A 13,591-nucleotide genomic window follows, 5' to 3' on the forward strand; every position below is an offset into this window, starting at 1 on the left:
CCTTCCTAAGAGGCAAAGTGGAACCCTTCATCTTCCTCACTTGAACAAGATCCAAGTCATCAAGAGATTTTTTTTATAAAAGCATACATAGACAACGGGCTTTGGAAAATATCTTCATGGTTTGCCTTGCGCCTTGCCCACCAGATGCCCCATAGTGTCACTAGAACCTTCCATAGTCATCAGCCACAATCTAGCATATTTAGTTCTACATGAAATGATGTGTTTGACTAAATATTCCTCCATCAACGCCCACACACACTTAGACATATGACACTCTATAAGAGAATGACGCCAAGAATCAGCAACGTTGTTGCATATACAACAAACACTTGAGTTAGCAATATGCCTCGCAACCAAAGTGACCCCCGTCGGAATTGAGTTCTTTGCTAGTCGCAATGCAAAACTTCCGACCTTTGCCGGGTCATTTGCCCTCTAGAGTTTCAACCACTAATTTTGTGATCCCCTAGTATCAGAAATATTCGGGCAACCCTCCAACCAATCTCCCCTTCTCCGCTTTGTGTCAACAAGAAGCCGATAGGTTGATCTCACTGGAAAATTACCCGAGCGCTCATAGTGCCATGCCAACAGTCTCCCATTGTCCTAGAACTCAGCGAAATATTAAGAATGGTATGTGCATCCATGGGGCAAAGATGTTCATTCACTGGTTCGTGATTCCATCTCCTTGAAGGACCATTGATGAGTGACGACACCAGCTTCGACGGATCAGAAGATATCGGGTATAGCGTCTGCATCATATAGTCCCTTGGCAACCAATTTTGATTCCATATGTTAGTGGTCTCACCATCTCCAATACAACATATCAGACCTCGTTTAAGCACTGCCAAACCTGCATGAACAACACGACATACTTGTGAGGGATGGCTCCCAAGCTCACAATCAAGCACATTCACTAACAGGAAATAGGTCGCCTTTAAAATCCTTGCACTCAAAGAAGATGGATCCTACAAAATTAGTCACCCTTGTTTTGCCAATATGGCCAGGTTGAACAACTCAATATCACGGAAGTCGAGACCCCATGTACTTTGGCATCTTCAACTCTTCCAGACCCATGCAGCCTTTCTCTTCCCGTTTTAGCATCCCCAATAAAATTTCCTAATCATTGAGCAAACATAGTTGCTTTGCGTCAAATAGTTTTTTTAGCGGATTTTACGTCAAATAGTAGGGTGACGCACACGGGCGACCACAGCTGGGCTGTCCATTTCAGAGTAAGCTGCTGGAGCGAGCATGTCCATTTTGACAGCTCGGTTTTTTTACTTGTTCTGTTTTTTTCTAGTTTTTGGTCGGCTTACCAGAAAAAAAAAACATGAATGTTTTGGGAAAAATTATGAACATCTTTGTTGAATGCTCTTGCTTCTTTTTTTTTGGAAATTTCGCATATTTTTAAGAAATCAACATTTTCTAAAATTTATGAACATTTTTTAATTCCATTTTTTAATTTGTGAACATTTAAAAATGTCTAAATACTTAAAAACGTGATTATTTTTTTGAATTTTCAGTAACGTTTTTCAAAGATAAAATGAAACAGAAGCTAATTGGGCCGGCCCATCCTAGCGCTTACCTGTGCCTTTGTGCGATAATTTGACGCAGTAAGGAATGCCACGTCGTTATCCTCAGAGACGTTCGTTGGGTTTTCCAAACGGCCTGTGCTGCTCCTGTTTTGCTTAGCATGGATCCTCTCATCTCAGAAAAATGAAAACAAACCCCTAAAAAAAGAACGGCTTAAACGCACCAAATGTAGAACGAGATTTTTTTTAATAAAAAAAGTAGTAGTGCTCCATGAAACAAAGACACGAAACCACATGTACATTTTTACACAGGTTCCAGTTGCAGCAAACGGATGTACAATTCTACAGAGAATCCGTGTTCACTAACCAGACAGCAGACCACATACACGTAGTACAAGGATCAACAGCACACCACCGCAGAGCCTCTCTCCCTGAGCTAAATAAGGCTCCGCACATCTTATTATTACCACTCGTGTAACGCCACCATAGGATCCAAGGAGAAGTTTGCTGCAAGTGGAACGAACGCCCAGCTCCAAGCTCAAGCCTGCAAAGGCAGCAAGAAAAAAGACCGTCAAATACGTACCACCGAGTAGAGTTTGACATATGAGGCATAGAATCACTGGTTTCGAGTTTGGATCCTCAAAGACGAGACTGACCAGGTGAACATTGGTGTACACAAACGATATATTGGCTGACTATAAAGCTGTTAATGACTACCGATGATGGCATCCAGACTTTTACAATGAAGGTGAATACACTGATCGCTCTTTCATCCTACATATTCTACCAACAGTGCAGGCATCTACTGCAATCAACATGTCAAAAGGCCTCACGACCCGTGTTGCATGATGTCCTGTTGGCACTCGATAAACAGAAGAGTCTGTATATCCAAAACAAATGTGCACTTGTTTCAGCGATAGGTATGTATTTAACGTACTACTACTAGATTAACATTTCGACGAGAAGTTGCAGCATACCTAACTGCCATTTGACAATAATCAGAGCTAGTCCCCTACAAGGGTTCAATCGAACCATGCAGTATGCACCGCAATCTGTTTCCAGATCAGACATTTCGAGAGAATGTTCAGGCATGACATCACTTATAATAACATGGAAGTGTTCTCAAATTATTGGGAAGTGGTTCCTGACAGAATTGTAGTCTTATTTAGCCACTTGCACACATTTATATAGGCCCTCGGAGAATTAGCAAATTAGTGGGCTATGGCTCCTTCTAGTAAATCTTTTCTTTTTAATACTGTGATACACAATGAAAATCTTTTGGGTTTCATCTCCATAAGAGTGGCTGAGTTTTCACATGGTACACAACCATGCAATTTACGATTCATCCAACCCAAAAAAGATAACAGGGCATAACAATAATCATTACTAAAATCATAATAATAATAAGTATGTTCCACTGGTTGTTCAACTCCATCTAATAATAATAACTATGTTCCACTTTAAGTAGTTAACTAGTTTTTGGGCACGTAAGTAGCCAACATGCCATTTTGATATCTCTAGTGTACTGTATATCCATATTCGTACTTAGTAAGAATGGCGAGATAGCTATATTCACAATCTTGCTTTTCTGGCGGTTCTAAATTTCCTAAATGTTCTCGACTCTACTTAAAGTTCTCAAAATATAAATTACATTTAAAATATAGTCCCTCTGTCCGAATTACTTGTCACAGAAATGGATGTATCTAGAACTAAAAATATATCTAGATACATCCATTTCCGCGACAAGTAATTCCGGACGGAGGGAGTAGGTCGGTAAGGTCACCACACAGGATAAGAAGTATTCAAAAGATCTCTCTCGTATAGGTGGCTTCTGATATGATACTCCCAGTCCTAGCCTCCCAGGAAGATTGATGACCCAAATGGTGTAACATGGATAAGTATTAGGTACATGGTTTGCTTTTATAATCATAGAGGATGTACGTAAAGGATAAGGAATACCATAGCATGGGAGATCTAACATGGAAATCAGTCCTAGTATTAGTGTAGCACAGGAAGACCTCTAGAAAGTCCTCACTACCATGTTTCCATCATGGCACCATCTCCAGCCCTCATCCGTCATCTGATCTCTTTCCTCTCCTGTTCTTTAAACCAAAATTGGATATATACCACCAAAAGTTCTCTGTTTTTTGTACGTACCATCCTAACACATTGGTTACTTAAATACCACCAAAAGTTCACAGTTCTCTTCAATATACCAATTTGTTGCCAGCAGTTACCAATCGTCCTATGCATCTCTTCCTTATGTTTCCTACTGTCCTTTAACCCTCAGGTTGTGATGCTACCAACTTCTTCTTTCACCCTTGAGCAGTGCGCAGGATCACAGATTCACAGGCATATGATATTGCGATGTACAGCTACATTTTGCAAGTGGGACTGTCGTTTGCTAGTTTGCACCACCTCCTCGCCAAAAAGGAACGATGTTCAGTGCATCTCTGCGCAAAATTCCCTGGAAGCCTCACTGTCCACCTCAGCATTCCCAATCATCTACCAATCCTCTTCTCCCTTGTGAAGTTATGATCCATGTTGCACATACTCTTCATGCTGACCCTCCCTCCGACACCTTAACCCTCTAGCTCATGCCTCTTGAGACTTGCAGTCTTGCAAACATTGGGCATGCCACTTGTATATCCAGGGGCAGTTGGTGTAGAGAACAGAAGTGTTATTTGGTCAGACGTGCATAGAAGATTTGATTTGATTTGATTTTATGACCATTTTTTGTATGAATTAAGTGCGCAGTGTCAATACTCAAGAATTAGGCCATCAAGCATCACCCAGCACAGGACACAGTTACTGGACTACAACAGATATTAGACACAAGACTGGGTTAAACATCACAATTTGCCAGGGAGAAGAAATACATCTACCGCATGCTGCCAGATGGCCGCTAATGAAGCTGTTGATGTTGTCGACTCACTGCCTAATAGGGTCTCTAGCGGACAATATTGAGTTGGGCCACGACGAGCTAGAGATTTACAATGCAGGTTTTATGGCTGCAGTGCTATCTCAGGTCAGTGGTGGCAGTTTCAAGAGATATGGTAGAGAACAGAAACAGGATCAGGACGAAGAAAAGAAGGGGAGAGACAAGAGAAATAGAAATAAAATACAGTGTTTCACTTTTCTTCTGTATTCAAGAAGGAAATCAGATAGTCTAAACTTTCAACAAAAAGAAAAAGGAAAGATAGTCCATTAACGGACTATTACGGAATGGCACGTTTTAGAGGATTGCAAACTGTTGATGCTATTAAAGCAATCCAATATCTTTTAGTGGTACATATCAAAACCAAGGTACTTCTGTCTTCAGGTGGTGCATATTAAGGACAAATAAGGTTTCTCTAAATGGGATTAAGTAAAGCAAGAGGTTCCCTCTTCTCTCTCTTACCATTACTTAACAAATGAACCCTTTCAAAATTGCTACTGCCAAGGGCAACTATAGTCCTGAACACCAAAAAAGAAAGGTGTTCCTCTCCTTTAATTTTGACAACAGGCACCACATTTTAGTAAGACATGACTTCGGGTTAGGAACTTACGATGCAGGTCGGGTGTTACGTTGTGGCACGAAGTGATGTGAGCTAAGTTGACATGCTGCTAGATTAGTTGTTGGGTGTGGTGGCAGTAGGTGAAGTACTATATGGAAAGAACATAAACTGTTCATACACCCTAAAAATCCTTGATATATTTTAATCACCGGATGATCACTGATTAGAGGAGGTTGACACCAGCTTCACTCAATCATCAAAACAAAACAATAAGACATGCCCCCACACCACCAAATCTTATGTGCCACCACGACTAAATGTTCTCACCCCAATCACAACCGTCCTAAAAATTCCAGACCAAAACTAAGCAATGCTAGGAATGAAACATCTACTGGATTCTAGCGCGCAATCTATGCCAGAGTAAATTGGCTATCCAGGGTTCGAAGTGCACATGTCATGATATCAAGCAGCACCAAACAACAAGTATACTGATCCGATTCCAAAGTCTGTACCAGCCATGTAATTCATGGCGAAACCACACGAGGCGCCTAATTCAAACAGCGGAACGCTAAAAAGTGACTGAATCTCGATCCCATACCTCTGCTACGGGGAGCAGGCCGAGCTCCTGGATGACCCCGGCGACGCCGCGGAGCTGCGCGCCGGCGCTGGCGCCGCAGGCGGGCACCCGGTCGAAGAGCGAGGCGGAGAGCTCCTCGGAGACGAAGCCGACCTGGAACTCGAGGGTGCCCTCCGCGGGGTGCGCGACGATGCCGGAGACGGAGACCCAGAGGAAGAGCTTCTTGGCCTGGATGCCGGCGAGGCCGGTGATCCGCCCCTTGGAGAGGCAGCCGCGGAGGGTCTTCTCGTAGTAGACGAGGTGGTCGCCGAAGCGGACGTAGCAGGTGCCCGCGAGGTGGATCTCGAAGTCGCCCGTGGCCTCGTCGAAGGTGTAGGAGGAGACCGAGTCCGGGATGAGGCCCTTGGGGAGGCCGTACTTGGGCAGGAGGTCGTTCGCCGCGCCGTTCGCCGGGGCCGCGGAGGCGGCGGCGACGGCGACGGCGGCGGCGAGGAGGAGGAGGAGGAGGGCTTGGGGAGTCATGGTCGTCGCTGGGGTTTGGGATTCTCCTCTCTCTGCTTTGCGCGTGGGGAGTCCGGTGGGGGCGCCGAGTTCTCCGGCAGGACGTTATCTAGGGTCAGCTCCCGGCTAGCAGCCTAGCGTCCGAATATTATTTTTTGTCCAACGCTAGCGCATGTGTATTTTCAAAACATTATTTGTCACTATATCTTTGACCCGATCTATTATACCAGCTTTATCACAAGTACTACAAGCCACATCAAATATGATTAAAATTATATCGGAACAGCCGAACAACCACTACTGTTATTAGGATGATTTGTCGACACGTTGCTGTCGCCGCTTTTCTATCGGGGCGATTGGAAAATTTTGGGGAGCCAGAAACATTTTGTAATGCGAGTCCCCTCCCAAATTTATTTTAAGAAACGATTGGTTTCCAGTTGATGTGGCTCACTGGTAATATATGGCATTTCCAAGATTCTCCTTCTTGAATAACATTGGGGAAAATCCACACCCTATGTAATATGTGTGTCCTCTAAGGATGATTGTTGTATGTTTGTCCCTCTTGTAAGCACTTGCTCATTGTATTAGTCTAGACCATGCACAAAAGCGACTATATAATTTGTTCCGCTTGGTGTATCTTGTATTTGAATTCCCCGGCTCATGGATCAAGGACAACGCAACCCCGCTTGATGGTGGTAGAGCGAGGGGTATCAACAAATGGCACCGATGTTCATTCAAAATCTTGAGCAAGTGAGGTCTCCCGAGGGTGCAGATCAACCAGTGTCATAGTGGGTACCGTTGGAAATATTCAGCAGCGGAGCCATAACAAATTAGGAGCCGGGGTGGACTACAAGCTAACTAAAAATACTAAGAACCGCAACCAAATATTTTGATACATACTAGCAAAAGGGCCCGTGCGTTACAACGGAAGAAAAAAAAATCATAATCTCCAATGGTCATGATCATATTTTGCTACATCACTGAGATACACTATCACTCATAATTTCGTGAAATCATAAACATTTTTTAAACTCATAAATATATTTGAAATTGTGAACATTTTTAAATTCATGAACACTTATACAAAATTTCAAACATTTCCAAAAATCATGAACATTTTTTAAACTCGTAAATATATTTGATTATATTTGAAATTGTGAACATTTTTAAAATCAAGATCATTTTAGACTTTTTGCAAACTTTTTTTAAAATTGTGAATATTTTTTAACAATTTTATTGAATCTGTGAATATTTCTAGAATTGACGAAATTGGTGGTACAAATTTTGAAATTCATGAATAAACTTTGAAATTCATGAAATAAAGTTTGAAATTCATGAATATTTATTTGATTCAACGAACAGTTTTTGAATCAATGAACCTTTGATGAATGAATAACCTATTTTGTAAGTCATGAACAGTTTTTGTATTTTTAGGATATTTTTTCATCCGTGAACATTTTTGGAATTGACAAAATTTTGTTCAATTTTATTAACATTTTTAATACACTAACTTTTAAAAGATATGATTTTTTTATTTTTCGAACATTTGTTTTGATAATTTCGAACGATTTTTGAATAAGCACATATTTATTTATAAAATCACGAACATTTTTTGAACCCACAAACATTTTACTATTTGTTTAAGCATTTTATTTCAAAATTCTCTTTTCTCTAGTTTTGGAACATTTTTTAAGTCCCAAATTATTTAAACATAAAAATAAGAATAAAATAAAAATAAAAATAAAAAATAAAAATGAAATTTAGAAAATAGGTTGCATGGGCCGGCCCAAATGGGAGCACCGCGTCTTCTCCCAGCGAGCAGAGCGCAGTATAGGGGGTCCCTATTGCATGGGCCGGCCCAGGCGGGGGATTCCCCTGTGCGAAACATTTTTTATTACTTATCGACGACATTGGTGGATAATATTTTGCAACTTTGGGGGCAATTTTCCTGACGTACCGCAAGAAGCAATAGTCCCTTTATTACTTGGTATAGAATAGATTATGCAACTATAAACACTAAACTAGTTATCGCCAAAAATAATATATGCACTAAAAGAAAGAATTTTTAATTTGCAATAGTTTCATTGTATTGACAATGCACATAATTTTAATAATAATAACTAAAACCAAATACAATAACTCATAGCCTTTGTAAAATCCCTTTTCGACGTTTCATTGCTTGAAATCATCCAGTGATATAAAGATTCCAAGTTCAATGTAGCTTATGATCAAGTGATTGAACCAGCCCTCATTGATCTTTCTGCGCAATTAGACTTGATATTTTTCATTTTGGAGAAAGCTCTCTAAACGGATGTTGTTAGCAACAATAATAACAAAGCTAGGCACTAACAATAGTCACGTCAGAGGAGTCGATAAGAAGCAATACATAAGCAAAGTGAAGAGTGACTTTTCTTCAATTAACCTGCTCAGTTCGATCAACAATGGAATCTCCAATTTTCTATATCACTTTACAAAATCGATATTCAAAGAATCCCCAAACAAATGAAGAGTGAAATATGATGCCACAAATTTGTGTGTACGCGTGTTGGGACTAAGCATGACCACTGACCTTGAAATCAAGGCATCAATCCCAGAATTCCTCGCCTAACAAGTGGGCACGAATGGTTGAGAGGAGGCGTTGTCGATTGCCGCCTTTTCCACTAGGAGGAACTGCGCCCGAGCTCAAAGAATCACCGGTGCTTTCCACTGCTGCGAGTACAGAGTGACTCGAACTGCGAGTACAGAGTGACTCGAACTGTCGCAACCTTTTGAGAGAGAGGAGAGAGGCGACGAGCAGGAGAGGAGGGGACATGGTTTGGCTGGCGACTTGCCCTACAGCCTGAGCCAGGCCTTGCATATTACGTTTATTTGAAGAGTTGTGCAGCCATGCATGGACCCAACAGCACCAAGCGAGGCCCATGAAATATTTGCCCGAGCGGATCATAGTTAATGGAGCTGATAATTACATGAGTCATAGCTTATATTATATGCCAGTTCGCTGGTGAGCCCGGGCAGCTGCCCCGGGTCACCGGGTACTGGCTCTGCCACTACATATACTAGAAGGGTTGGGTGCGTTTTGCTGCACAGTTGGTGTTGTTGGATTTCTTAAAAAAAATACTCACTATGTTTCAAAATATAAGTGTGTTACTTTTTTTTAAAGTCAAACCTTTTAAGTTTCATCAAATTCGTAGAGAAATATATCAAAATTCATAATATCAAATCGGCATGATTAGATTTATCATGAGATGAATTTCCATACTTTTTGTTTAATATTGTAGATGTCAATATTTTTTGCTCTGAACTTGGTCAAAGTTAAAGAAATTTGACTTTCAAAATACTAATACCGCATATATTGTGGAACTGATGAAATATTTCGTTTGGCAGGTGAGGAGATTATGAAGTGTGCTTTATTTTTATTTATAATGCGGTGATTTTATAGGCCTTTGTGGTGTGGTTCTGTGTCATCTGCTAACCACGTATATTTATGCGAGGAAACTTTTGTGTCCGTGGCTGCATGTACTATATTGGTGCTATAGTATGACATGATGACACGCTTCTTTCTTTTAGGTGGTGGCAGGGTGCAGGGAGTGAAACCGTTCTATAGACCCGTTAGTGTTGATTGATTTAAAAAATCATTGGCCTGGTCAAAATCGTAAACCAAATCCAAAATTGAATACCTTAATTGAATGAAAGAGTTTCGAAAATGGAAACATGGTGAACTAAAAGAACTGAAAGGGAGAGCCCTTGTGAAATTGTCGACCCGGTCAAAATCATGTTGACCCAATTCTAAATTGAAGATTTCAATTAATTGCTAGACTTAAAAATTACGAAGCATAGTGTGTAGTATAAAAGAATTGAATGAGATAGTTTTGAGAAATTGTTGACCTGGTCAAAATCGGGTGATCCCATCCCAATTGGAGACCTCAATTGATGTGGGCTACTTAAAACTAGGGAGCTTAGTGTTATAGAGGATTAGCGTTTGATCAATTTAATTCATATGCAACACATGACGATAGTGCTATGAAGATTAATGTCATACTTCAAACACATACTAAGCATTTTTTTAAATGAGTTTTTTTTGAAACCGAACGCATTCTAAGCAAAGAACATGCACATCCATGAACAGAGTAAGTACCGAGAACACATGAACTAGTAAAACTGGGGTGAGCGATATGTCATACCCCATGGTCAAGTGAGGGCTGCAGTGACGTGTGCATTCTTCATGGCATCGCTAATATCAACCATGACGTGATCAGTGAAGTAGTCAAAAATCGTGGATGTAGACGGACAGAAGCACACAACCTCGTTGAGATGCTCCCCAAAGAATGTATAGCCCTTCTCTCCACATGCCTGCTCTTCCGAGATGGAGTAGTCGTAAGCATCAACAACGAGAGGAATGACAGTTGCAAGCTTAGTTAGCTCGACTCGACTCATTCACAAGACATGACACGCCCGGAGGTGTGGCTAGGCGGGAGACGGAGGAATAAGTACGTACCACTTCTCTTCTCATGCTCCAATGAGATGTGAATTAGAATTCCTTATATGTTGGTCCGAACTTTCCTTCACTCCTAGGGTGGGACAATTAAACTCCCCGTCGTAACACTGCAAAATGGGCCTCTGAGATGCTATTTCACAGACACCACAAAATGAGCCTTCAAGATTTTTCAGAAAATAATTGACTCATGGGGCCAAAGACCATCAATAATTCAACCGGTACATTGTGCGGGGTCTTCTCATTGCCGGTCGACACATTGGTGTAGCCCCGAGGCGCGAGAGTTCCATCTTGGAAACCGGCCTAGGAGACTGGTCAATTAGTTTGGTCACTCAGGTCTTCGTCTTGTGCATCCTAAAAAATTCATACAACCGTAATTTATGAGATCGCAATGCCTGAGCGAGTGAGCGAGTTTTTATCAAGCATGGGGATAAATATCCTTGTGGCGAAACCCATTGGTTAACCGAATAAGATGACGGTACCCGATGCGGGTAAGTAGAGCTGCTAAAATATATCCAACCCGTAAACAACATCATCTAGATACGTTGTTTGAGCGTGAACTAATTCTGGACCGAGGGAGTAGATGGTATCACGAAGATATCTCATCAATTGTTTCTGTATGTACAGGCACTTGATTCACCACCGTTTGTTTTTCTGCTCATACTCCTATATAATCTTATAAAAGATTATTTTATTGAACTTGAAATATGCAATTTCCCCCATTACATCGCAGATCGCACCCCGACTGTACCTCTCATAGTCTCATCTCTCTTTTTCTAACAAGAAAGGTGCAAATGTTTTTTGCCAACCATACGTAGTAAATTTCAGCAAAAGGCATGGAAGCAACTCGTGTTTGAACTTTGGACTCGGAAGTCACTCACACCTCGGCGACGGGGAGCAGGCCAAGCTCCCGGACCACCCCAGCCGCACCCCGGAGCTGCTCGCCGACGCCGTCGACACAGACGGGGATCTCCTGGAACAGCGACGCCGGCACGTCCTCGGTGATGAAGCCGGCGCGGAACTCGATCACCCCCCGCTCCAGGTGCGCGGTCATGCTGGTGATGGAGACCCAGATGAAGAGCTTCTTGGCCATGACGCCGGAGAGGTTGGTGATGGCGCCGTGGGAGATGGTGCCGCTGAGCTTCTTGTCGAAGTAGACGTAGTGGTCGCCGAACCAGACGTAGCAGCTGCTGGCCAGCTCGATCTGGTAGTCGCCGGTGGCGTTGTCGAAGGTGTAGGAGTTGACCGAGTCCGGGAGGAGGCCCTTGGGGAGGCCGTACTCCAGGAGCACGTCGTTCGCCACCCCGTGCAGCATCGTGGCGCCGCCGTCGGCGCAGGCGGCGTGTGATAGCGGCGCGGCCGTCGCGGCCACGGCGAGGACGAGGACGATGGTGAGGGGAGACATGGCCGTCGTCGGTGTTATGGGGTTTGGGAGTCTCTTTTTGGTCTGCCTTTCCGTGGGAATTCCGGTGGGTTTTATAGATGCGTGGCGTTTGGGCACCGGCGATCTCTTGCGATGGATCGCGAGCGTGATCGGTCATGTGGGCGTATTCAAATCTTGGTACCACAGCATGTTATCACCACCGTTTGCAACCACCCGGAGTTATGAAATTTTCTCACTGTTTCTCTCTCTGTCTGATAACGATGGATGGACCGGACAATACCACGCAATTTTATTTCCGTGACCACAACATAATAACAAGTTGTTGAACGAACCAACCATGCATAAATTTCGGTTTTAAAAAATTCTGAAAAAAATTACACATGTATGCAAGGATGTAAAGTGTATGTGTGAAAAATTTCAGGATGAAATACCTTCAATTGCGAGCTGCACAAAAAAAGCAAAATCATGGACTTTAAAGATGAACAGTACATATACTAAAAAGCCCAGATTTATCTTTTTTGTGTAGCTCACATTTTATTGTATTTCGACCTAAAAATTTGCACACATGTATATTATGTATCTAGCTATATGTGTATTTATTTTCAGAATTTTTTGAAACTGAAAAGTTTGAATTTTGAAGTTTTTAAATAAAGGCCTTCATGGAGCTCGGTCTTCGTTTGGCATTTTCGTAGTATATCTCATAAAACTTTTATTTACTACCATTAAGCATGTATTTAGAAAATCGACGTGCGAACGGCTCAAGAAAAGTCCAATCACTGTAAAACTTGTACACTGCGAAAAGAAATTGCGACCATTAGATTAAAATCAACTATGCAGCATATTTCATACATCGATTGCATCGTCCATCCTTGGCTTCATCTCGACAGTGTTGTGGAATTGCGGTGGACATTGCCTTCTTTATCCACACACACACACACACACAAATTGTCCAATAGTGCACCCTTTACTCCACGTTTGTATATTATTGACAACATTGCCCTATTTAAAATTTTCTGCCACACTTTCATCTAAGTCGTTACACCGTGTAAAGCTTTACCACATTTAACAATTTACTTCGATTCTTACTAGCTAGGCCCACTTGTCATGGCGACATGGCCGATGACTTGGATGCCAACTAGGAAGCGCAATCCGTATAGAATTGTCCTCCCTACCGCATGACCATACATGCATCCCCGCCCCTAAGACAGACCCACTCCGTGAGGCCAGGAGTGGTGAGTCGGGAATGAACAAAGGGTGCCATGAGGAGCAGCCAGGAGATGGAAGAGCTCCCTTGACAACCATTGCAGGATTTGTCACAATTTGTAGGCCAGTTTTTGCGAGTACTAAGAGCATCTTCAGCCGTTGACCCCCCAGGGCGTGCCTAAAATCGCCGCCTGGGGGTGAGCCGGCGCAAAAAAACGCCCTAGGGGCGAGCTGGTCCCCAGCCGCCGGCCCCAGGGCCGCCCCCAGACGCGTCTAAATTTTTTCAAAAAAGAAAACGTTCGGTGAAGTTCAGCTAAACACGTCTAAATTTCGGCAAACTTTGGCATATATTAGACATGTTCGCGGCTTTTTACATAGAAAATTTATTTAAAAAAGAAACTGGCTGAACGC

General features: G+C 42.4%; 2 protein-coding genes across 2 annotated transcripts; both read right to left on the bottom strand.

Moving 5' to 3' along the window:
* Positions 1–1,754: 1,754 nt before the first annotated feature.
* LOC123095750 (uncharacterized) lies at positions 1,755–6,198 on the bottom strand. The gene is made up of 2 exons (XM_044517314.1): positions 5,622–6,198; positions 1,755–2,070 (listed from the first exon to the last, which is right to left on the bottom strand). The coding sequence occupies exons 1-2, from the start codon at positions 6,120–6,122 to the stop codon at positions 2,065–2,067; spliced, it is 507 nt and encodes a 168-aa protein (XP_044373249.1). The 5' UTR covers positions 6,123–6,198; the 3' UTR covers positions 1,755–2,064.
* A 5,066-nt stretch (positions 6,199–11,264) lies between these two features.
* Positions 11,265–12,060, bottom strand: LOC123095751 (uncharacterized). The gene has a single exon (XM_044517315.1). The coding sequence runs from the start codon at positions 11,996–11,998 to the stop codon at positions 11,471–11,473; it is 528 nt and encodes a 175-aa protein (XP_044373250.1). The 5' UTR covers positions 11,999–12,060; the 3' UTR covers positions 11,265–11,470.
* Between the last annotated feature and the right edge of the window lie 1,531 nt (positions 12,061–13,591).

The sequence above is a fragment of the Triticum aestivum genome, chromosome 4D, assembly GCF_018294505.1.
Source record: "Triticum aestivum cultivar Chinese Spring chromosome 4D, IWGSC CS RefSeq v2.1, whole genome shotgun sequence".
Lineage (NCBI taxonomy): Eukaryota > Viridiplantae > Streptophyta > Magnoliopsida > Poales > Poaceae > Triticum > Triticum aestivum.

Excerpts from the sequence above, each read along its gene's own strand:
- LOC123095750 (XM_044517314.1), bottom strand. The coding sequence starts at position 6,122 with ATGACTCCCCAAGCCCTCCTCCTCCTCCTCCTCGCCGCCGCCGTCGCC.
- LOC123095751 (XM_044517315.1), bottom strand. The coding sequence starts at position 11,998 with ATGTCTCCCCTCACCATCGTCCTCGTCCTCGCCGTGGCCGCGACGGCC.